The 22,502-nt window shown below is 39.9% G+C and overlaps 2 protein-coding genes across 7 annotated transcripts in view; one reads left to right on the top strand and one right to left on the bottom strand.

Annotated features, from left to right (window-relative positions):
• The window catches only part of LOC126418529 (hsp70-binding protein 1), a 52,857-nt gene extending 51,900 nt beyond the window's left edge, over window positions 1–957 (bottom strand). For 2 of the 3 annotated variants that reach the window (XM_050085338.1, XM_050085337.1), the window contains exon 1: window positions 618–957. In XM_050085338.1, coding sequence (XP_049941295.1) covers window positions 618–833 — 216 coding nt within the window. In that variant the 5' untranslated portion in view covers window positions 834–957. The remainder of the gene's footprint in view (window positions 1–617) is intronic. The other variant, XM_050085336.1, reaches the window with a different exon arrangement.
• LOC126418528 (transcription initiation factor IIA subunit 1-like) overlaps window positions 1–18,015 on the top strand; it is an 86,977-nt gene extending 68,962 nt beyond the window's left edge. The window contains exons 1-4 of one of the 4 annotated variants that reach the window (XM_050085331.1): window positions 1,164–1,269; window positions 1,627–2,051; window positions 9,911–10,381; window positions 16,108–18,015. In XM_050085331.1, the coding sequence (XP_049941288.1) occupies window positions 1,695–2,051; window positions 9,911–10,381; window positions 16,108–16,458 (1,179 nt within the window). In that variant the 5' untranslated portion in view covers window positions 1,164–1,269; window positions 1,627–1,694 and the 3' untranslated portion in view covers window positions 16,459–18,015. The other 3 variants (XM_050085333.1, XM_050085334.1, XM_050085335.1) reach the window with 3 other exon arrangements.
• The last annotated feature ends 4,487 nt before the right edge of the window (window positions 18,016–22,502 follow it).

Here is a 22,502-nt window from a genome sequence, read left to right as displayed (position 1 = left end):
TTCAGTAGCTGCCTTCATGCATTCTTTTGGTGGTATATGTACTGAGTGGCCTGCAGGGCGAGGGGTCGTAGGTCGGTTCTGGACCCCCATGGAAAGTCAGTTTGTCAGCTAACCTAATGATGGTGACATGTCTAACCGGCAAATATTGTACCCTTTGGATACTGTGAATCATCAGTATACCTTCAGACTGTTCAAACAAGTAATATGCTGGGTGAAACCAAACAATAACAGAAAATGGGTACTTTGTTCTGCTGTTATTTCTTTAACAAATGTTAAGTTTTTGATTTTTTGTTGGCAATCGAAAATAAACACTGAAATTTCTGACTCCTTAAAAAAATATGCATTTAACAAAACTGAAATTATAGTGATTACATTTATTAAAAGAAACAGGCTCAACCAGCAGAACCTAACAAAAAAACCCTCAACTTCATTCAATTTTCTTAGACGACACCGCATACATACAGCACATGAAATTTGCAACACGCACCTTTTTGTCTGAATAACACACATACTCTCCTCTGAAAATTTATAATTTCAAATTGGAAATATCGCGCCTGTTTTACAATCAGTAATGTGACTAATCTATGGAATGTGTATAAAACCTAAAAAAACCGTACCTCTTCGTCTATCGCAACAGCATTATTCTGCGTCATTTGTCCACCTGCCGCCTCGACGCTAAATCTTAGAAGGTCCTGCAATGTTGTTGGTTGTCTTGGCTGATTTGGTGAAACTGTGATGTTATTCGGTCCTGGATATTCTATAGCTGGTGGAAGAGATTCGCGTGCTGCATTTCTATCAACATTTTCACCCGCACCACTGTTATCAGATGACATTTTAGGAGGTTCCAACACTAACCACAAATTTACAAACAAAAAAATTACACTACCACTACCTTTCCTACAAGCATGTATGGAACTAGTGATATAAACAAAACATAATCTTTCAATATGTCACACAGTACTGCCAAGTTAATCAAACAAAACAACGTTGTTTTGTAAGCTTACGTCCTTACGGAATTATAAATAAATTAGAATCAATAACGAAAAAACTTAATTAGCAGACATATAGAGAGATTTAGAGATTAGCTGCAAAGCTAGAGTGTTCTCTACACGAATCTTCGATGTTAACTTGGTAGTCTCTTACTATTTTCTAGAAAGTAACTCACGTCTGCACAGTTGCAGTATCTTTGAAATGCGAAGTTAGTGCTGATAAGGCTTGCTGCTATATATTCGTTTACGTGATTCGTAGAAGGAGGGGTGCGCATTATTGGTAAGCGGAAAAAAATGTAATGCTCTTGCGGTTTGGTTGATGTGTATAAGGAGCGATTGTAAGCAGCATAAGCGACACTTCTCAAAAATGTGTAATGTGGAGCTTGATAAATCATCGTTTTCTAAAATACGAGCAGCGCAATGTGGTATAAATACGCTTTTGGCATTTATTTCTGAGTAGCTAGGTGATCACCCTTTAAGCTGTTTTTGCTACTTTTTGAGAGTTGTAATCAATGATAATTGGCTTCGTGCCCGTGCTTTTGTGTTGAACGATTAGCATAATACTTGGGACAGTTCTCAAGGTTTGATCATGTGTTGACGTATGAATATTAAAAATACATTTACTTTGCTTTCGCAGGAAGTTATACTGGAAAGTCACAGAGATCGCCGTAGACTGGAAACACCCAAAAGTCTACATTAAAAATAATGGCTCATAGTCAGATGAATGTGGTGAAGTTCTATCAAAGCGTTATAGACGATGTCATATCTGGTGTACGGGAAAACTTCCTTGATGAAGGAATGGATGAACAGGTATTGCAAGAATTGAAACAGTTATGGGAAACGAAAGTCCTGTCTAGCAAAGCTGTCGAAGTAGGTCCAGACAATTCAGAACCTCAGCCACCTCAGCTGTTAATGACAAAAGGTAATGGTGTGAGCCTTGGCATGGTAGCGAAAACTGTTGCAATGCCTGGACAGACGCAAATACTAACGCCCGTTACGACGTCAATGCATAATGCCAACAATTCCCAGCTCCATCTCCAGCAACATCATCAAACACAACAGGTAACTATTTGGTATCTTAAAGTATTCCACTACTTTATTCATGGAATTGTCATACTTATGTGACATGGTAACGTGGCTCATAGGATAAAAATCACCTACTTGATTTGCGGACCTAATTTCTATTCTGTGTTGCTGGTGAATTATTAGAAGCACCTGGGAAGACAAATGCCATATCCTGATACACCAAAGAAAGAAATAAGTCCTTGTAATATTGTATTTAGTATGAAGTCCACTGATTACTTTTTTAATAAGTCAGTATATATTGTGCTTGCAAGATATTTTATTTTCCACTTTGATACATTTCTAAGTAGTGAATTGGATGTACATGCCCTCTTCCCTTCCCCCCTCAATGGTTGCCAGCTATAAAACAATCATGCACAAAGAAATGTTTGACACCGTTATTGATTTGTCTTGTAGACTGGGAATATGTGCTCAAGAAAATTTCTTATTGTGTGTTTTAACACTGCTCAAGGTACACACATGTTGGATGTGGCTTAAGGAATTTCAAGGTGTAAATGAGAATGAACAAATTGTCTAAAGTGTTATTTTTAATTTTTGATTTACTGACGTGTAGGAACCTGAGGTTAGGATAGGATTTGAATCTCTGTTAGTAAGTTGTTACATTAGATTGTTGCAACTCTGCCAGTGTTCAGAATGGTTTTGATTCACTTTAATGTCTGCAAATTCTCTGTATTTAATACTTACGTTGTTTCAAAGGAGCAACTTAATCCCTCAAGGTAGGGGTTAAGTGTTTCTTTTCAAAAAGTTTTTTTTTTATCTTTTTCAGCATATAGTAAATTGACAAAATCTTATGTCACAGTATTACAATAAACCTGTCACTTGCATTCAGTATATTAAAAACTGATATTTAACCAGTTGTAATTAGTAAAGAGATGAGTATTTCTTTTGAAATTACAGTAGGCTTAGCTTTGTTGTGGATGGCTCCTGTGCAGAGGGGGTAAAAAAAAGTAACAGCTAACAATGAAACCATAACTTGAAGTGTTGAACTCCGAGCAGTGATATTCACATTACAAATGAGGGAGCTCCCCTTACACTGCACTTAAACAAAAGGGGGGAAAAGGGCAACGCTATACTCAGTTAACAAGTCTTTTAACAAGTGTGTGGTTGGAAGGCAAGTCAATAAAATGGACAGATGAAAATTCCTCAGACATCCTCTGTATATAACAATTTTTGTGTTAAAACAGTGTTTAGTGAGAAGATTTTGTCATAGGTGACAGGAAACAAAAATAACACAGATGGAAATTATAGTGTGTGGTTGCCATTGTGTGTGGAGGCCATTCTAAATAAAGATTGTAAAAAAAATATAACATTTTGTGTGATCTGACATGTTTAATGTCTTCCACAGTGTAACAGTAACAATTTTTTGTAATGTCTTGCACCTGTAAATATTTATGCATAAAGGGTTCATAAATTGCTAACAACTAAACAGAAACAAGTTCCAAAGAAATACCAGCAATGTTTAATGGAACATCAAAAAGATCTGAATGTCATTTAGCTTTGTTTTGCCCTTACACCAAGGCACGACCAACTGTGGTATCAAGTATTGGCCAGAAGAAATGATGAGAGAATGTGCTGTATACAGCATGCCAAGTGCTTAGTTTGTTTCTTTGGCATACCCTAAAGTGAAAGGTGTGTGGCAAGAACGTTGTACGTAACAGCTTGTACTTCGAGACACACTAAGGAAATGGCACAGCCTGTGAGTTACAATTGTTATTGTACCTGTGAGAATGCATAGCTGAGTTGCTTTTTAGGCCCAATATAGTCTGTTGTTGAACTGAAATTGATGGTCTTTAATAAATAAAATTGTGGTACAGTTGTGTGTTTTATATTTTTTATCTTCCTAAAAGCTGTTGAATACTGTCTACACAAAAAAAAAAAAACCCTTACATGCTCAGTGCACAGCACTGTAACTTGAGTTGGAGGTGCACTAGATTAATCAAAGTGTGTGTTTATCTGGTAATAAATATGCAAGCAGTTGCTTTATTACTATATAAATGCCAATTTAAATCACAGTTCGTCATCCACAATGGATATACTGAAAATGATCAAAGTGTATTAGCCAAACTGACAGCTTTTGCTCACACTGTAGGTAATTGCTCAATATAAAACACCAAAAGATTTATCAAGCGGAGAAAACGAAACAGGACTCATCTGCTGTGTGGTGCTTTGGAAACCAAATCCCATGTAATAAATAAGTTTACAAGGTGTAGAGGTATTGGTTTTTACCAAAAACCACAAATAAGTCCATGTACTGTACAGAAACATCATGTTCTGAGCAATCAATGTAACAGCATTTTACTTGGCTATCAAATAAAACAAATACAAACACTTTATGAATCAAACACAAGCAGATCTTCCTCAGAAGATACAACATTCCATTCCATTACGGATGTGAAATTGTGTAGCAGTTCAAACAGAATCAATGTTTGTGTGGACACGATATGCACACATTGTACATTGTTTCCTCACAGCTTGCTTCTTCCCTTCAATTGTGTCCCACTTTGCACAACGTGCGTGTCTTTACGGTATTTGTTATGCACACCTTTTGTAATGTTCATTGGTAGAAGTACTCCCTTTATTATTTGTATTCTGTAATCGTACATCATTTTATGCACTGAATATTTATTATATAGGTAATGTGAATTGACCATTAGCATGTCAACTACATGGAAGAATAGTTACTTCGGCCAGCAGATAGTCTTTGATTCACGTAAATAATACATCATCTGGTCCTGCCCATTGGTCCCAGACATACTACTATTATATTTGATAATTGGCAGTGGTTTTGAGACTATTTGCTTTGCTGGCTTGCATTCAGCACACGTCCCATTGTCTTATGATAGTCTGTGGAAATATAGGAGACCTCTCGTCTATCCTTCCACCTGGTGATCATTATGCCATGCGAATATTGTGCAATGGTGTTTCCTTTCCCCAGTTTTGCGCATACCACGTCTTTAGGGATATTTCTCCTATTAACCTTAGTGTCCTGGTGCAATGTGTTTTTGCATTCAACAGGGTTTTAGCTAAATCAAAGCTGTTGTAAAAATTGTGTATGTGAACGTGATGGCCAACATGCAGCTTCTCTTCCAACAAATGTAATACTATCTTTTCAACACGTCCTTTTCCTCCCATATCACCACGCATCCCTGTGTACACAGCGCATTTATTTACGAAATTGTCTGGATTATTTAGCGTCTACAATTTGATGCCATATTTATTCCTTTTGTTCTTTATATATTGTCTAAATGACAATCGCCCCCTCCAAAGAATCATGGATTCATCTAAAGGTAGGTCCCTACCTGGATAATACACATGACACATGCTGTTGTTAAAATAATTCTATATAGGGCGTATCTTACATAGTCGATCATCTGGTTTTGGATCTCCTAACTGAATTTTTTTGCGAAATGCAGTGAGCATAAGATGAGCAAATATCTGTCTCTGCCCATAATAATCACTATTCCTCTATTTTCGAACAGCAGGTCTTTCTTCCAGTAGTCTTGTAATTGGACGTATTTGACATTACCCATGTGTAATGAAATACCCAGGAAGACTAGTATTTCTCGTATACTTACAGGTTTCCAATTACTAATCTTAGAGCCCTCTTTCGTATTTTCGCTCACAAATATATTGCGTGTGTTACCGTTCGTTTCATCAACTACGAGCGTGGTATGTCTTCTGTAACCAGTAGCCTAAAGAAACCCATTGGCGTATTGTCAGCAGGATTTATCTGCAAACATTCTGCTTTTGTAAATAGACCATATTGCATCCTATGTGGTTCTTCATGCCAAGTCGCACCTGGTTTGCTTACATCGGCGAGCTCTAGTTCTTTATCGTCAGCGGTTTCCTCATCATTATTGTCTGATTCCCAACTGCCGCGAAACATATTCGACAGTTCTCCTTCCACACTGTCATCACTATGGTATGTTTCTGCAGTCTCCAAATTACAGCCACCCTCCTCTGGTTCGTCCCCTCTGAACTCTACATCACTATCTTCTAACACACTCAGTAACTAATGGTCAGTATATTGTTCACTCTTCCTACTGTCTTTCAGGTTAGGTGCTGGTACATTCGCCGCCATTGCAAACAATGCACAACACAGACGATTAAAGACAAAAACACACAACTGCAGACAGGAAAATGTTACATGATATTTTGTTGGTTGCTTGTATTAACACGAGTGCACAATCGAACAAACTAAACTGAGTATTCAGTTAGTAAATGCACGGCTTATAAGCCGCACTGGCTTGTTGATTGCGGAAACAGTTATAAGCGTTGGCCGCACTGGCGTATTGATCGCAGAAATGGTTATAAGCATTCACTAGCTGACATACGCCAGGTCTTATCACAATATGAATGGCATTGAGATCCTGCTAAATGTCAACTACCCCGTTCCTGCTCTAGGATTGACAGTTTTTAAGGAAGTTGGTTTTTATCTGTGTCTTGCTGCCCCTACTGCTTCAAGCTATCTGGGAAATGTTTCAGAACTGCAAGTTAATGCACTGTACAAAATATTTGAGGTTCTGTATCAGTTCAACATACATTTATGTATAGTGTTTAGGAAAGAATACCTTCTTTCCCCTTTTCTGGCACAGTGAAGATAAATCATTTTTGCCATTTACATTTGCAATTAAATATGATCTCATGAAAATAAAGTTGACTGGATGAGTGAAGAGGTCTGACATTGAGGTGTGGAGAGAGGTGAAAGGAAAAAAATATGCACAGCTTATTAACAGAGCAAAATTACATTGCACAGAAATAGAAGATTACGAAAATAATTTAGTGAGGAGGGAGCACTCCAGCATTATATGATTGGTAGCTATAAAGTTTTAATTATTACTTTGAAATATAGTCATGTAAGTAATTTTTTTTAGAGATATATGTGTGCAGTCGTGGTACAGACTGAAATCCTCACATAACAAAACTGTAGAATGCTGCTAGAGGAGCTAAAAAGAAAATGATGCAGCCCATCTCCACTTTACCAGCAGCCTTGAGCCAATTTTTATCTTTGTCTCCTCTAGCAGCATGCTGCAGCACTCAAGCATGGAGATGTCAACATGTACAAGGACTGTACACATGTACTTGCAGCTAAACAAAATAATTATGTAACTTTATATTTCTGTGATGATAGTGTCTTTATGATTTCCCATTGTATTTGTGTAAAGAATCAACAATATTGAGAAAAGGGTAGATTGACACATACCATAGAGAGACAGATTGAGTTGCAAACAGCCACAAGAAGAATACTGTTACTTTTTAGAACTGGTCTTAAATTCTCAGTCTACATGGAGTCCACATCTTTGCCAGCTTAAGGGAAAGTGCTGGCTGCACATAAATATGTTTTGCTGCCCAAGTAACTAGCAGCTGGGGTGTTGATTGTGCTACCATTCTGCAGCTTTACAAAGTCCTGATACAGTCCTCTCTTGATTATGGGAATTGGCATATGGTTCGGCATCCCCCTCAGCATTGCGATTACTGGATTTGATACACCACTGCTGTGTTCAGCTTGCGACAGAAACCTTTTAAACTAGCCCTGTGAACAGCTTACTCGTGGAGGCTGACGTCCCTCCATTGCAGATCAGGTGCCAACAACAGCTTGTCAATTATGCTACCAACATATGCAGCTACCCTAAGCATCCAAACTATTATCTCATCTTTCCAAACATGAAAATCCAACTCCCACAATGGTGGCACCGATCAGAGATCATGATCGCAATCTTTGTCCGGTCCCTCCTCTATGAACTCCACGTTTCCTCTTCTACCTGTCCATCGACCCCACTCACATACACCTCCGTGGTGCATCCCTTGGCCCCTGATTTGTCTTGACCTCTGTTGAGGTCTTTTCACAGGTCTATTCTTGTTGAAACCTGTTTTGGACAACATTCTAGTGATGTGGTACAATTCTTTTGCATCACATCTTGCTGGGGGGGGCTGTCTCTGCTCTCAGAGCTTGCTTATCCATCCACTTTCTCTAGTCATTCCTCACACTCCTCTTTATTTGAGAGTCAGTAGCTGCTTACTAAGCTTGCATTCGAGTTTTCTGCTGTCTTCTTTTACTCATATTTAATTTTGCCTTAATCTTCTTCCTACAGCTGATCAAATTCCATGACTGCGATGACTCCTTAAGCGGTTTGCAAGCCCTTCACCAGTGTAACCCTCACCAAGACCTTTGTCTGGACCCGGGCCACATTGGGAACCTGGGTAGTGAACTCGCTGATAGCTTCGCCAAACTGGCTACCAGTAAATGAACTCTTGAGATTGGTATTTTGGAAAGATCAGTATTACGGTCAAGTTTTAGTAACCTGGAATACAGAATGGCTCATTCTGACTTCACTTCACCAAACTAACTACGGGTGACAAATGAGAGGTCCTCCATGCAGGCTTTTGACAGGGACTCTACCATCTTTTGCTGGCTGCACATCAGCCATAGTTCACTGACTCTTGGCCATCTCGTCCGTCATGAGGACCCATTGTGGTTCCCGTTTGATGGTTGTCCACATTTTGCTGGACTGTCACAACCACGCCACTTTGTGGGCAGACTCTTAATCTCTCTGATTCACTACCCCTGGTATGTCCGCCCCGGTAGCTGAGTGGTCAGCATGACAGAATGACAATCCTAAGGGCCCGGGTTCGATTCCCGGCTGGGTCGGAGATTTTCTCCGCTCAGGGACTGGGTGTTGTGTTGTCCTAATTATCATAATTTTCATCCCCATCGACGCGCAGGTCGCCGAAGTGGCGTCAAATCGAAAAACCTGCACCAGGCGAACGGTCTACCCGACGGGAGGCCCTAGCCACACGACATTTCCCACCCCTGGTGTTAAGAGACGATGCCTCGGCAGTTGACTTAGTTTAATGTTTTCTTTGTGAAGGGGGCTTTTACAACTCTTTAACAGAGGGCCAATTACCTTATCGACCCATTGGGTGCTGGCAGAACACAGACTGTGGCAGTCTGGGCTTGATGGGTCAGCCTGGCCCTCAACCTACATGTCATTTTACTCTCCCCCCCCCCCTTCCCCCCTCTCTTGTGTGGTGTGTTAGACTTGTTCATCTCCTGTCTCTTTTTGCTTCTCTTGCCCTCTCCATGTTGCTAGCACTTCCTGGGCAGTTTCATAGTGGAGTATCTTTGGTAAGTGGTGGGAGCTGAAGGATGTATGTCTCCTCATTGCACTCTGTTTTCAGGGATTCTGGCTGCTCTCTAGATCAGGCACCTTGCCTGCCTTTCTTCCCCCACCTCCTTTTCTTCTTTTTGTCCCTTATCTCTCTTCATTGACCTTGGGGTTTTCTTTCCCTAGGTTTTGTGTGGTAGGCTATCTCTGATCTACAGTCATGTAGACCTGTCTGAGGAAAAGGGGCTGATGACCTAGTATTTTGGTTCCTTTAATCATCCAACCTACCTCACGCACACAACTGCTACTTCTGGTGCTCCGACCACAATTGAATTCTGGCTGAAATGGCCAGAGGTAGTGATTTTGTGTGTGTGTTTGTTTTTTCTTTGGAAAAGGCTTTGGCAGAAAGGTGAATGTGTGCAGTCTTTTTGTTGTACCTGTCTGCATCTCTGTGTTATCTATGGTGAATAGTAATCTGTTCTTTTCACAATATTGTTGATATTCGAACCTAGACTTTCCACTGTTTCAACAAGAAGTCAGTAATTCAAACATTTAAATAACACACACACACACGCACACACACACACACACACACACACACACACACACACACACACACACATGCGCAAAACCTATTTCCATCGTCTGTTAAACCTACGACTTGTGACAAACATAACATATACATATACTTCTAAAGTTTAAAGTGTTGCTGAAGAATTATGTGTTGTTTAGTTACAGCAGCAACAGCAGCAGCAGTCTCATCAGCAGCCTCATCAGCAACAAACCTTGCAGCAGCAACTGGTGCATCAGCAGACGCAACAGGCCAGTGCGCCTCCACAGCCCACACAACAAACTGTAATTGTGGCAGACCCAAACAAGACAGTGCCAGTACAGATAACACTGCCTGCTCCTGCAGGCACTGTAACCATCCACGTGCCTGTATCAGCTTTGCAGGGGAATACACTACAGACGTCGCTGACGGGGCCCGTCATTACTGCTGCAATGGCCCTGCCTCCCCAGGTTGCTACCACATTGCTGCAGCAACATGTACTGGCTGCACTGCAGGCTGCACAACAGCAGCAGCAACAGCAGCAGTCACAGCAACAGCAGCAGGCTGCAATACAACAAATCCCACGACAGACTGATGGCCAGGATGACTCTGACACACCTGGTGGATCAGGTCACTCTCAGAGAACTACCGAAGTAAGTACAGTGTAAACACTCCCCCCCCCCCTTCCTTCTCTCTCTCTCTCTCTCTCTCTCTCTCTCTCTCTCTCTCTCTCTCTCTCATGAATATTTGGAATTCCTAGTAAAAACTGCTCCTTTTTCAGTAGTAGAGTCATTGATCATGCTATGTCAGTGCACACTTGAAAGTATCGTCAGTAGAAATTCACACTACGTAGGAATACCTGCAGTTCCTCCTCATTTATCAGTTCTGGATGGTTCTTGGCTTCTATCAGTTTTAAGTTAAGATGGAATTCATGTGCCATTATCTTGTGTCTTAAATATTCTACTTGAGAGACAGCACAATGTCATGGATAGGGGAAGATTCCAGTGCACAGAGTCTCAAATATGGCTCAAGGTAAATGACATTGAGAGTTGGTGTTAACCCTCAAGTGAACCATTCACAAATAACATTGTTTTGTACTGCCCATAACTATTCCTTCATTATTGCTTCAGCTAACGTAGTGTGTTGGCATACATCCAAGTGAGCAGCAATAGTATAAAATAAACGGCAAGCTAAGTTAGAAAAAATTTGCGATTGATGCAACAAAATGGCCCAGATTACAAGCTAGCAGTGCAATCCCACAGTGAAGCAATTATCTAAGAGATAATTAGTAATCAAATAAACAGGTGGCAGGGATCTGATGGAACCATGCTGTTTCATGTTTTGAGTAGGTCATTGGTGGTTGGTTGCAGCGTTTTTAATTTAGTAAACTGCTCTTGTACGGTTGGTTAGAGTGCTTCGCGAGTTGATTTCTTGATGCTGTCATTTGATGGACAATAATCTACTACCTGCACATATTCCTTCTTGGTAGGTACTTCTATCACATCTTGTGAATCTATGTTCGACACTGTGATAGTTCTGGTTCTGCGTTATTCAAATTGCCTATGCTTCCTGGAACACTCAATTTTCCACTTGGTTCTTCTTTAATGACACTGACATTTCCCACTGCATAGCCATGCCTCTGGTGTAGCAAGTTACCATTTACTGACATCTCAGTTAAAAACAAATGCCTTCTTTTGCATTTTGGCATTTTCACATCAATATACAAAGTTTGTGTTCCTTTGGGGATTGGGGGTGGTGGGTTGCTCTCACATTCAGCCAAATGTATGTCAGAAAGGAGTAACTGTGTCACTACTAGGTTTGCCCATTATGTCAGCAGCATTGAGATTCCTCTGAATCAGCCTTAGAGTTCTCATTGCAGCAATAATCGTTAAGACCAAATTGGATTTCTCTTTCTCTACATATATCTGAGCATGGTTAGCTGCCTGGAAATCTAACCCCCATACACTTTCATAGCATTTCTCTCTTCTCCTCATCACTTGCATTTTCACCACATATTTATCTTGGCCACTTTGTGATTGCGCACCAGTTGCCATTTGATTGTACAGCTTGGGTGCCGCTGGTTTTCTTTCTTAGCACCACATCAAAGAAATTGGAAGTGCAATGAGTGTACAAAGGAGATTGCTTATGGATCACTCATGACATCCATACTAAATAGGACTAACAGGGGATGTTGAACGTATATAGAGAAAGGAAGTACAAATGGTCACAGGTGGGAGAGTGTCAGAGAAATAATGAAGAAACTGATGTGGCAGACTCTTGAAGATAGACGTAAACTATCCCAAGACAGTCTACTAACAAAGTTTCAAGAACTGGCTTTAAATGATTACTCCAAGAATATACTAAAATCCCCTGTGAATCGCTAACATGGAGATTGGGAGGACAAGATTAGAATAAAACACACACACACACACACACACACACACACACAATCGAACATTCAAACAAACAGTCGTTCTTCCCGTGCTCCATAAGAGAATGGAATGGGAAGAAACACTAATAACTGGTACAATGGGATGTACCCTGTCCCATGCATTTCACGGTGGTTTGCAGAGTGTAGATATAGATGTAGTGGTGGCACTTCCATCACCTCCGTTGTTTAACATACTCCTCTCAAAACTATCCATCTTCGGCATTGCGTCCCCCTTCTTACTGTTTCATGCTGTGAGACCTTCTGCTCCATAGGTGCAGTATTGAATCTTTTTCATACAGGTTGGGCTTTGTTCATGTGGTAGCTGGTTCCTAAATAAGCTTCAAACACACAGTGATCCAGTTTGCGATCAATTTGGGATCTGTGTAGCTCTTCAGCAAATTGAACTTCTGTTTGTCTTGCAGTGTGGCAATGTTACTTGCTTGGCCAACTTCGCACTCTCCAGCTTCAAACAGTGTTCTCTCTTTGTGCTAATCATTGTCCTTGGTGTGAGACCTGAGTTTCTCCTGGCATATATAATGTTCAAATGACTAACAGAAATGCAGCCAGCTGCCTTACTGTAAGTTATTTGAAAATTTTCACTGGCTTCGTACAGATTAGCATTAACTTTTCTAAAGCAAAATCCTTGATGGATTCTCTGTCCAAGATAAACATGCTGTGGAATTGCTCCCTGTAAGATCATGCTGTGTTTTTTTTCCCCTTTTGTACAATTGCATAAATGTCTTGTTTAAATTCACTGTAGGTAGCTTCATGACTACATGTCGTAGTACACGTAACGAAAGTGAGTCCATCATCTTGGAGTCACAGTATTGCCAGTTATTTTATTAGTCATTCCACTGTCCTAAACTTGCTGCATTTTCTAAAAAGCACTTGAACCGCCTCATCAGATCTTCTGCAGACAACTGCAAAGGTTCTTAACTATCACAGAGTCCATTGGACTTTCATTGGGCACACTCAGAGGGATGCTGTTTACTTGACTTGCGTCTCTCCTGCCTTCTGCATCTGGTTTAAATTGTTGAATTTTGAAGGGTATTTGTGCTATAACAGTCTGCAAATCCACACCTTGCTGTGTGTCTGTCATGATTGATCACCTGCTTACTCAAGTTATTAAAAATTTACCATCATTGCTGCTTGCACGCATGCTGATCAAAGTCAGTATCTGCAGCAGTTCTACCTTCAGTGCTGGATCTCATTGTGCTTTATCACCGAAGAGAAGTTGGTAGAATGGCGTCTGCCTCAGCCATGCACTAGTTCCACATACAGATACCCCACATGAACTTCCTTCCGCCAGTAATTCTGATCTCTCCTGCAACGTATGGAAGACTAGGTTTTCTTTTCTCCTCGTGAATAGTGATGGGTAAAAGGACACTGAGGGTCCCACTGCTAACAACATTTTATAAGGGATACGGTCACGGATGAGTGGTAGCAGGGTGTGGGGTCATCAGGGCAAGTAGGTGACCAGGACTCATTGCCATAGTCCGCTTACTGTTACATAGCTTTTATGCATAACATGATAGATACGTACACACTAACGGTTAACGCCCCAGTGGCATACTGACGCAAATGCAACAAGGATGAGCTGCATAGATAGCTGTTTTTTTGCCTTTCAGCGAAAGAGTGTCAAATAAAATTGGTATGTTATGCACTCTCTGCAACATACCACCGTAGCTTGCAAAGTGTTGAAATTCCTACCATGCTTTAAGAGGCAATGGCTTTCTTGCAGTATCATGTCCTTGTTTTGATAAAAATTAAGACAGTGTGTAATTAATAAGTGTTGTCTTAATTTTTATTACTTGGACAAATGAATATTAGGATGCAACAGCAGCTCTCTCTTTCTCTCTCTCTCTCTCTCTCTCTCTCTCTGCTATATCTACAGTGTAATTAAAATTACTTGTTACTTGACTGTTCATACTTTGGAGCATGCAACGTGCATGTACTAACTTCCACTGTTGTCAACGTGTCTGTTGACTTGCAGGATTAGAGAAATGCAGAGCAGTCAATGCTTCAGGAACAAGCACCATTTAACCACTGGAAAGGAGCTCTACTCATGGGCTGTTTTTTCTATTGGTGACCCCAGAGGGCAGCAGTTCTTTGTGTCTATGCGTGTTGCCGAAGGGAGCTTACAGCTGTTGGGGCAATACTGTAATGGCATGTGACGGACATCAACGAAAAGTTACTTTAATAAACTGCAATACAGTTGTTCACAACCACTTATCGAGAAAAGCAGTGATGGACCAACAGCACAACTCTACAGTATCTTGTAAAGTAAACTGGCATTACATCTGCCTCAGTGCTTTTGAAATTACCAAATTAGTTGTAGGTTCTTTCCCCATTAGAAATTCGTTCAAGGTAAACATTTCTTCTTGTAATTATGTTTTTTGTTGGCAACATCTACAATTAGGTGTTGTGTTATTAATTTCTTATGAAGAAGTTGCTCATGAAGACGCCAGTGAAGATTATAATTTCTACTAAAGTATTGTTTATGTGTAAATCTTTATATTGATAAATCGAAGAATTGCTTGAAATATTATATTACAGATATATAAAAAGGGAACAAAAATTAAACTAGTGTTACTGCCTAAAAGAGCAGTATTGCATGAAAAAAATAAACATGTAGCAACATTGCAGGTGTCCATGGCAGCTTGTATTGCGACTCTCGTATATCGTGCTGGCCCAGTCATTCGCATCATTTCTGCACTTAATAGTATGGCAACAGGCTAACACAGCTGTTTGCTATGAAGTTCAGCTTGTCATAATTTTACATAGCTCTTCACGTGCCTTGTTATATTTTAAACATTGAAACTATAAATCATGACCGTTTGAGGTGAGGCAGGCTCACATAACATAAATTTCTAAATATTCGTTATCCTGAAATGTTTACTACTATGATGTGAATTAAGGCTAACGTTGTAACAAGTGAGGTGACTCAATTGTTAGCAGTCTTAATTTTGCATTGGGATGACCAGGATTTAAATCATTGTCTGAATATAAAGGTTTGGTCCCTAAATCATTTGAGGGAAATAATGGAATTGCTCCTTTGAAATCTAGGCTCACAAGTTGCGTGGCTATGACATTAATTTTTAAGCTTCAGATTTCCAAGGTTGCCACAGAGTTCTTCACTGTATTTTGACAGCTTCCCCACTGTCGCCTTCAGGTGACACTTGTGTCAAACAATTGTTTGCTGCTGCTGTAATTTAGTTTATCTGTGGGGATTTTCATATGGCTATCCATCTTAAAGCTGCTTTCTCTCATGTTTCAATTTGAGAAATATCACAATTTCTTGAAAGAGCCATTCAGGCTGCATCAATGAAATCACTAATTCAAGAGAACCGTGTTGCTTAACTCGGCATTTATTGAGTCTTAAAAGATTTTAATGAAAGGGTTGTACATGGATAAAAGAAGAAATATTTGTATGTATCAATGAAGCTTGTGCCAAATGAGATGTATTATAAGAACATTGATATCTCAACTTTGTACACTTTAATTATTTTACTGATAAATAAAGAGCTTAAAGTACATTTTCCTTCATATTATAGTATTTGCTCTAATAAAATTCTGCAATAGTCCAAATTATTGATAAATCGCTTTCACGTGAGGTGCTTAATTACTATGCTGTTGAATAGCCTACTTTGTAACAGTATGGCTGATGTGAAGTATTGAGATTACAGCATTGTGCCAGCACAGACTTTTAAACTGTCTTGCATTTAGTAAGAGGCTGTGGTGTCTTACTTATGAGGAATGTTAGACAGTAATAGTGCATTTGGTTTCTCATTATACAAAGCAAATTTCCGAATGAACCTATTTGCTACTTATTCTCAGTACAAACAGAGCATCATTTGGTGGGATATACTACAGTTGTGGCCATAAAATCACTTTGACTCCCTCATAACCCATATAGTTTTCCTGCTGAAACACTTGCCTTATTTGCAGGTAATATTGCAGTTAGATGGACACAATGATACATCTGACGAAGAGGATGAAGATGTTGACGACGATGGTGATGATGATGATGAAGACGAAACGGAGGACCGTGTTGATGATGATGAGAATGAGGATGAAGCAAATGGTGGTGGCCAAGAAGAGGAGCCACTCAACTCAGGTGATGACGTATCAGAGGATGATCCAACAGATCTCTTTGACACTGACAACGTCATTGTTTGCCAGTATGATAAAATCACCCGCAGTCGCAACAAGTGGAAGTTCTATTTGAAAGATGGTATAATGAATCTAAACGGCAAAGACTTTGTGTTCCAAAAGTCTAATGGTGACGCTGAGTGGTGAGCCATGATACTTGAGACAGAAATTAAGTCAGTTGTTTGTGCACGATCACCGGGGAATTATTTTTTTTTTTGTTTATTAGGGCATTTTGTGCCCTATATTTCTATCTTTGGTTTCTTCTATGGACATTTTCAAACACAAAAGTGCACTGCTGAGAGATGCAATTATACAGATAGACTTTTAAGTTTCCTTTTTGTCACATACTTGTAACATTTAATTACAAATTATGAAAATTTGTTGAAATTATCACATACCAAATATATATCTATACATATGTACGTGGGTGAATGAATGAATGAGTGAGTGGATGAGCGTGTGTGGAAGTCAAATGAGAATGCTGATGACAAACTCCCTCTCAATCTGATTTAACATTATAACATACTGGTCTTGTAACAGGTTTAGTGTTGGAAGTTTTGTGACATTATTCAACAAAGGTGGTGTAAACTTCACTAACTGAGTGCTGAAACTTAGACTTATCAGTGGACTTTGTTAAAGGCAATGGAATGATTAATTCTGATCTCTAAAATAACTGTAATTGATTCCTACCTTTGCGAGGAACTGTGACTTGTTAAAGTAGTGTAGATACAGAACATTTAATGTGTAGTGGTGCCACTAGGTCTGCCAGGGTAAACTAAATCCCATCTTGGGCTGCTGCTGATTCTTGTACTTGCTCAATTGAAATCTTTCATTTATTGCAGTACAATTACTTTTCATAGGTTCAAGAAGAGAATAAGTAACAATTTATTGAATGAGGCAATGCTTTTAGCGTTTGGTTCTTTTAGTGCCCTACTATGCATGTGGCCAGTGTTCAGAATAAGGCTGAGAAAATGTTTTTATTTACAATATTAATATATTGTAAAAGACTGTCATTATGTATACTTCAGTAAATATAAATTAAAGCAGATTTAAGAGGTGTTAAGATTCTACTCTCTGATGCAATATGCCAAATTTTTAAATGTGATCTTGTTTTTATTATGTTTATTGAATGTATTGTTTAAATATTTACAGTTGGTGCAAGGGAAGTCTGTATCTTGTGCATAAGGTGTGCCCGTGATGCCCTATAACTTTATATAACTCAAGTGTGTGAAGGTATTTTCAACAGAAGATACATTCCTGTCCCTTTTAATCTGAAATAGATCATTACATTAAAAAACTGTAATGTTAGTTGTCACTCTATGGAATGAGATGCCTTTCCATATTTCACATGGACTGTAACAGTGATCTTTAAACAAAAGAAGTGGAAGATGTATCAAATGTACAGTGCAAAATGAGACACTTCTAATGGACTGCAACTTAGTCACAGTGTTGCTTTTTTTGTAATGTGTAGATAATGCCATCATTTTGTGCACTTGGAATAGGCACTTTCACTGAGAAACTCGAAAGACTTTTTATATTCACAATTATTGCTTGCTGTCATAGGTCACTGCATCATGGATATGAGAGGGAGTGGGATATTTGTCACCTGCAAATTTGGATTGAAGCTGTGAAAAGTTACTATTTAAAATTTTCCTGTATAAAATGTTAAATTTAAGACTATTTTAATAAATTATTATATGGCTATCCGATGTATTTTTATTTATATTTGCTGGAAGAGTATTTAAGACTACCCAACCCAAAGTTTCAATTTGAGGTAAATTTTCATCATTACTTTTGTGTAGCCATCACCATAATTTTTTAGATATCACTTATAACAGCTGTACTGTAGAAGTTCTACATTTTGATGTTCACTTGTAGTGAAGCTGAAGCTGCAGGAAATGTTAACTGCAGCCCAAATGCATAAGATACAGAATTCCAAAATAACATTACCTTCTGATAATCACAGAAAATAAAGGTTTCCTCTCTTACCATAGACATTAAGGACTAGGCAAAAATCTGCAAATTACTGAGAACTATGGTAGCTATAAACTCAATTCCATGTTTAATTATACAGGGTGTTACAAAAAGGTACGGCCAAACTTTCAGGAACCATTCCTCACACACAAATAAAGAAAAGATGTTATGTGGACATGTGTCCAGAAACGCTTAATTTCCATGTTAGAGCTCATTTTAGTTTCATCAGTATGTACTGTACTTCCTCAATTCACCGCCAGTTGGCCCAATTGAAGGAAGGTAATGTTGACTTCGGTGCTTGTATTGACATGCGACTCATTGCTCTACAGTACTAGCATCAAGCACATCAGTACATAGCATCAACAGGTTAGTGTTCATCACGAATGTGGTTTTGCAGTCAGTGCAATGTTTACAAATGCAGTGTTGGCAGATGCCCATTTGATGTATGGATTAGCACGGGACAATAGCCGTGGCACGTTACGTTTGTATTGAGACAGATTTCCAGAACGAAGGTGTCCCGACAGGAAGACGTTCGAAGTAATTGATCGGCGTCTTAGGGAGCACGGAACATTCCAGCCTATGATTCGCGACTGGGGAAGACCTAGAACGACGAGGACACCTGCAATGGACGAGGCAATTCTTCGTGCAGTTGACGATAACCCTAATGTCAGCGTCAGAGAGGTTGCTGCTGTACAAGGTAACATTGGCCGTGTCACTGCATGGAGAGTGCTACGGGAGAACCAGTTGTTTCCGTACCATGTACAGCGTGTGCAGGCACTATCAGCAGCTGATTGGCCTCCACGGGTACACTTCTGCGATGGTTCATCCAACAACGTGTCAATCCTCATTTCAGTGCAAATGTTCTCTTTACGGATGAGACTTCATTCCAACGTGATCAAATTGTAAATTTTCACAATCAACATGTGTGCTGTCGAGGATCCGCACGCAATTGTGCAATCACATCATCAACACAGATTTGGTGTGGACGTTTAGGCAGGCATTGTTGGTGATGTCTTGATTGGGCCCCATGTTCTTCCACCTGCGCTCAGTGGAGCACGTTATCATGATTTCATACGGGACACTCTACCTGTGCTGCTAGAACATGTGCCATTACAAGTACGACACAACATGTGGTTCCTGCACGATGGAGCTCCTGCACATTTCAGTCGGAGTGTTCGTACGCTTCTCAACAACAGATTCGGTGACCGATGGATTGGTAGAGGCGGACCAATTCCATGGCCTCCACGCTCTCCTGACCTCAACCCTCTTGACTTTCATTTATGGGGGCATTTGAAAGCTCTTGTCTACACAATGCCGGTACCAAATGTAGAGACTCTTCGTGCTCGTATTGTGGACGGCTGTGATACAATACGCCATTCTTCAGGGCTGCATCAGCGCATCAGGGATTCCGTGCGACGGAGGGTGGATGCATGTATCCTCGCTAACGGAGGACATTTTGAACATTTTCTGTAACAAAGTGTTTGAAGTCACGCTGGTACGTTCTGTTGCTGTGTGTTTCCATTCCATGATTAATGTGATTTGAAGAGAAGTAATAAAATGAGCTCTAGCATGGAAAGTAAGCGTTTCTGCACACATGTCCACATAAAATATTTTCTTTCTTTGTGTGTGAGGAATGTTTCCTGAAAGTTTGGCCGTACCTTTTTGTAACGCCCTGTATAAAGAGGGCTTGGTTCTATAGGTGTCCAATATATATACATTAAGCATTTAGTAAGGAATTGAATTAGTGACTAAATGTGTATATGTATGAAATGGTCTAGGCATGATAGACATCAAGTAATTCACTTGTAGTTGTAAATTGGAGGTCACGTGGTGGCAGTTTGTGAAGGGCAGCATTTGAAAAAAATACTGCCTGAAATGCTAGTGGAGACATGACATGTCCTAGTAGGACTGTTCTTCACTAATCAGCCACATGTCAGTACACAAATAACAGGCTAGTCATCTTGAGTACATATCCCACTCAATATGGAAAGAATAATTTTATTACAGAAGGAAAGTTGCCACTCACCATATAGCAGAGATGCTGAGTCGCGATAGGCACAACAAAAAGATTCACACAATTATAGCTTTCAGTCATTAAGGCCTTTGTCAGCAACACACACACACACACACACACACACACACACACACGAAAACGCAACTTGCACACACGTCTGCAGTCTCAGATAACTGAAACCACTCTGCGAGCAGCCGCACCAGTGCATGATGGGAGCGGCGACTTGGTGGGGGTAAGGAGGAGGCTAGGGCAGTGATGGGGAGGGATAGTACATTGGGGGTGGCAGACAGTGAAGTGCTGCAGTTTAGTCAGAGGGCAGGTGTAAAGGTGGGGAGGGGGGAGAGTAGTGGAAAGGAGAGAAATTAAAAGAATGGGTGTGGCGGTGAAATGACAGCTGTGTAGTGCTGGAATGGGAACAGGGAGGGGGCTGGATGGGTGAGGACAGTGACTAATGAAGGTTGAGACCAGGAGGGTTACGGGAACTTAGGATGTATTGTGGGGAAAGTTCCCACCTGCGCAGTTCAGAAAAGCTGGTGTTGATAGGAAGGATCCATATGGCAAAAGCTGTGAAGCAGTCATTGAGATGACGGATATCATGTTTGGCAGCATATTCAGCAACAGGGTGGTCCACTTGTTTTTTGGCCACAGTTTGTCGGTGGCCATTCATGCGGACAGACAGCTTGTTGTTTGTCATGTAAAGTTCTCTACTGCCCTCCGTCTAAACTGCAGCACTTCACTGTCTGCCACCCCTACAATACTATCCCTCCCTCTCCCTGCCCCAGCCTCCTCCTTACCCCTGCCCAGTCGCCACTCCCATCATGCACTGGTGCTGCTGCTCGCAGTGTGGTTTCAGTTATCCGAGACTGTAGACATGGGTGCGAGTTGTGTTTGTTTGTTTGTGTGTGTGTGTGTGTGTGTGTGTTGCTGACAAAGGCTTTAAGGGGACCACATCCTGCCTATCTAACCCATGTTAATTTAGGCAAGTATTTGACCCATTTCTGAAAAACTATTTGATGCAAGACCTTAATATTTTTACTGTATGTTACATGATGCTAATAGTAAACTGTACTAAAATCTACTTTATCCATTTTATAGTTTTTAAAGAAATAATATTTTTTTGTTAATAAATTTAAAAAGTAAGTTTTTTTGCAGAAAATATTTTTTTGTGAATTTCCTAATGGGGGAATATTAATGAATGTAGTACCAGAGGTGGCTTTTTGTTATGCAGAGTCTCTGAAAATTTCATTCATTTATCTATGACATTTTCTGATATAATGGGGCATATGTACTGAAAATTTTAGTTTGCGGGAAATTGACTTTAAAGAAAAAAAAAACTTTTGAAATTTGTTACTTACAGTTAATTAGAACTGTCCTGCTGCGTATGATGGCCCTTCTTTGGCCTCTAGCAGGTCTTCCGGCTTCTCTTTCACCTTCTTGGATGTTTGTCTTACTTTCTCAGCCATATTAGATGCAGACCTGCCTGTATCCGCTATCCTCATTTTATCGCAATGTTGCAACCCAGTGATCATATTTTCACCAGGATTAATTTCCAGCTTTTTCAGTACCCAACACTTCCCAATATTACCACAATGGAATGTAATAACAGCATCATGAACTTCTAGTTTCATTGTATGCATACCTACAAATACAGTTTTAGGAAGGTGGTTCCAAATTATGCTGTTGAATCATTCATTTGGGTTCTGTGTCTGCCCATGCAGAAATTTCTTTAGAAGGTCAGGATGAGCCAAGTCTCTGAAAATAGGTTTAATTGTTGTAATAGGAGCAGCAGGAAGAAAATGCTGGTGAGAATAAGATTCTCCAGTTGCCTGAGCCCTATTGTATTTGCACCACGAATTTTCTCCTGATGGACACAATCCATGACATGGATTATCATCAGTAGAGGACTTATAGAAGAGTATGGCCCAAACATCTCTCTTCATTGCCTCCAGATTTTCTTTATTTCTCCTAATTGCCTGCACATAATATACCTGCAAGTTTTCTATTTCAGTTTTGTTGACCAGACAGGGTCAGTTAACTAATTTTCCATCTTCTAATTTTTTTCCTCTCATATCAACAATTAGTTTTCTCAGCCTTGTTCCCAAATGTTTTTGAACATGGCCCACACATTCTATTTTGTTAATAATGGCATCTCCATATGGCTTAGAGTTCACCACATTGTTGTATGCCTTACTGTCACCATTGC

This window comes from Schistocerca serialis, chromosome 9, assembly GCF_023864345.2.
Source record: "Schistocerca serialis cubense isolate TAMUIC-IGC-003099 chromosome 9, iqSchSeri2.2, whole genome shotgun sequence".
Lineage (NCBI taxonomy): Eukaryota > Metazoa > Arthropoda > Insecta > Orthoptera > Acrididae > Schistocerca > Schistocerca serialis.
Note: the sequence above shows the minus strand (reverse complement) of the source record. Positions and strands in the feature narration are given on the sequence as shown.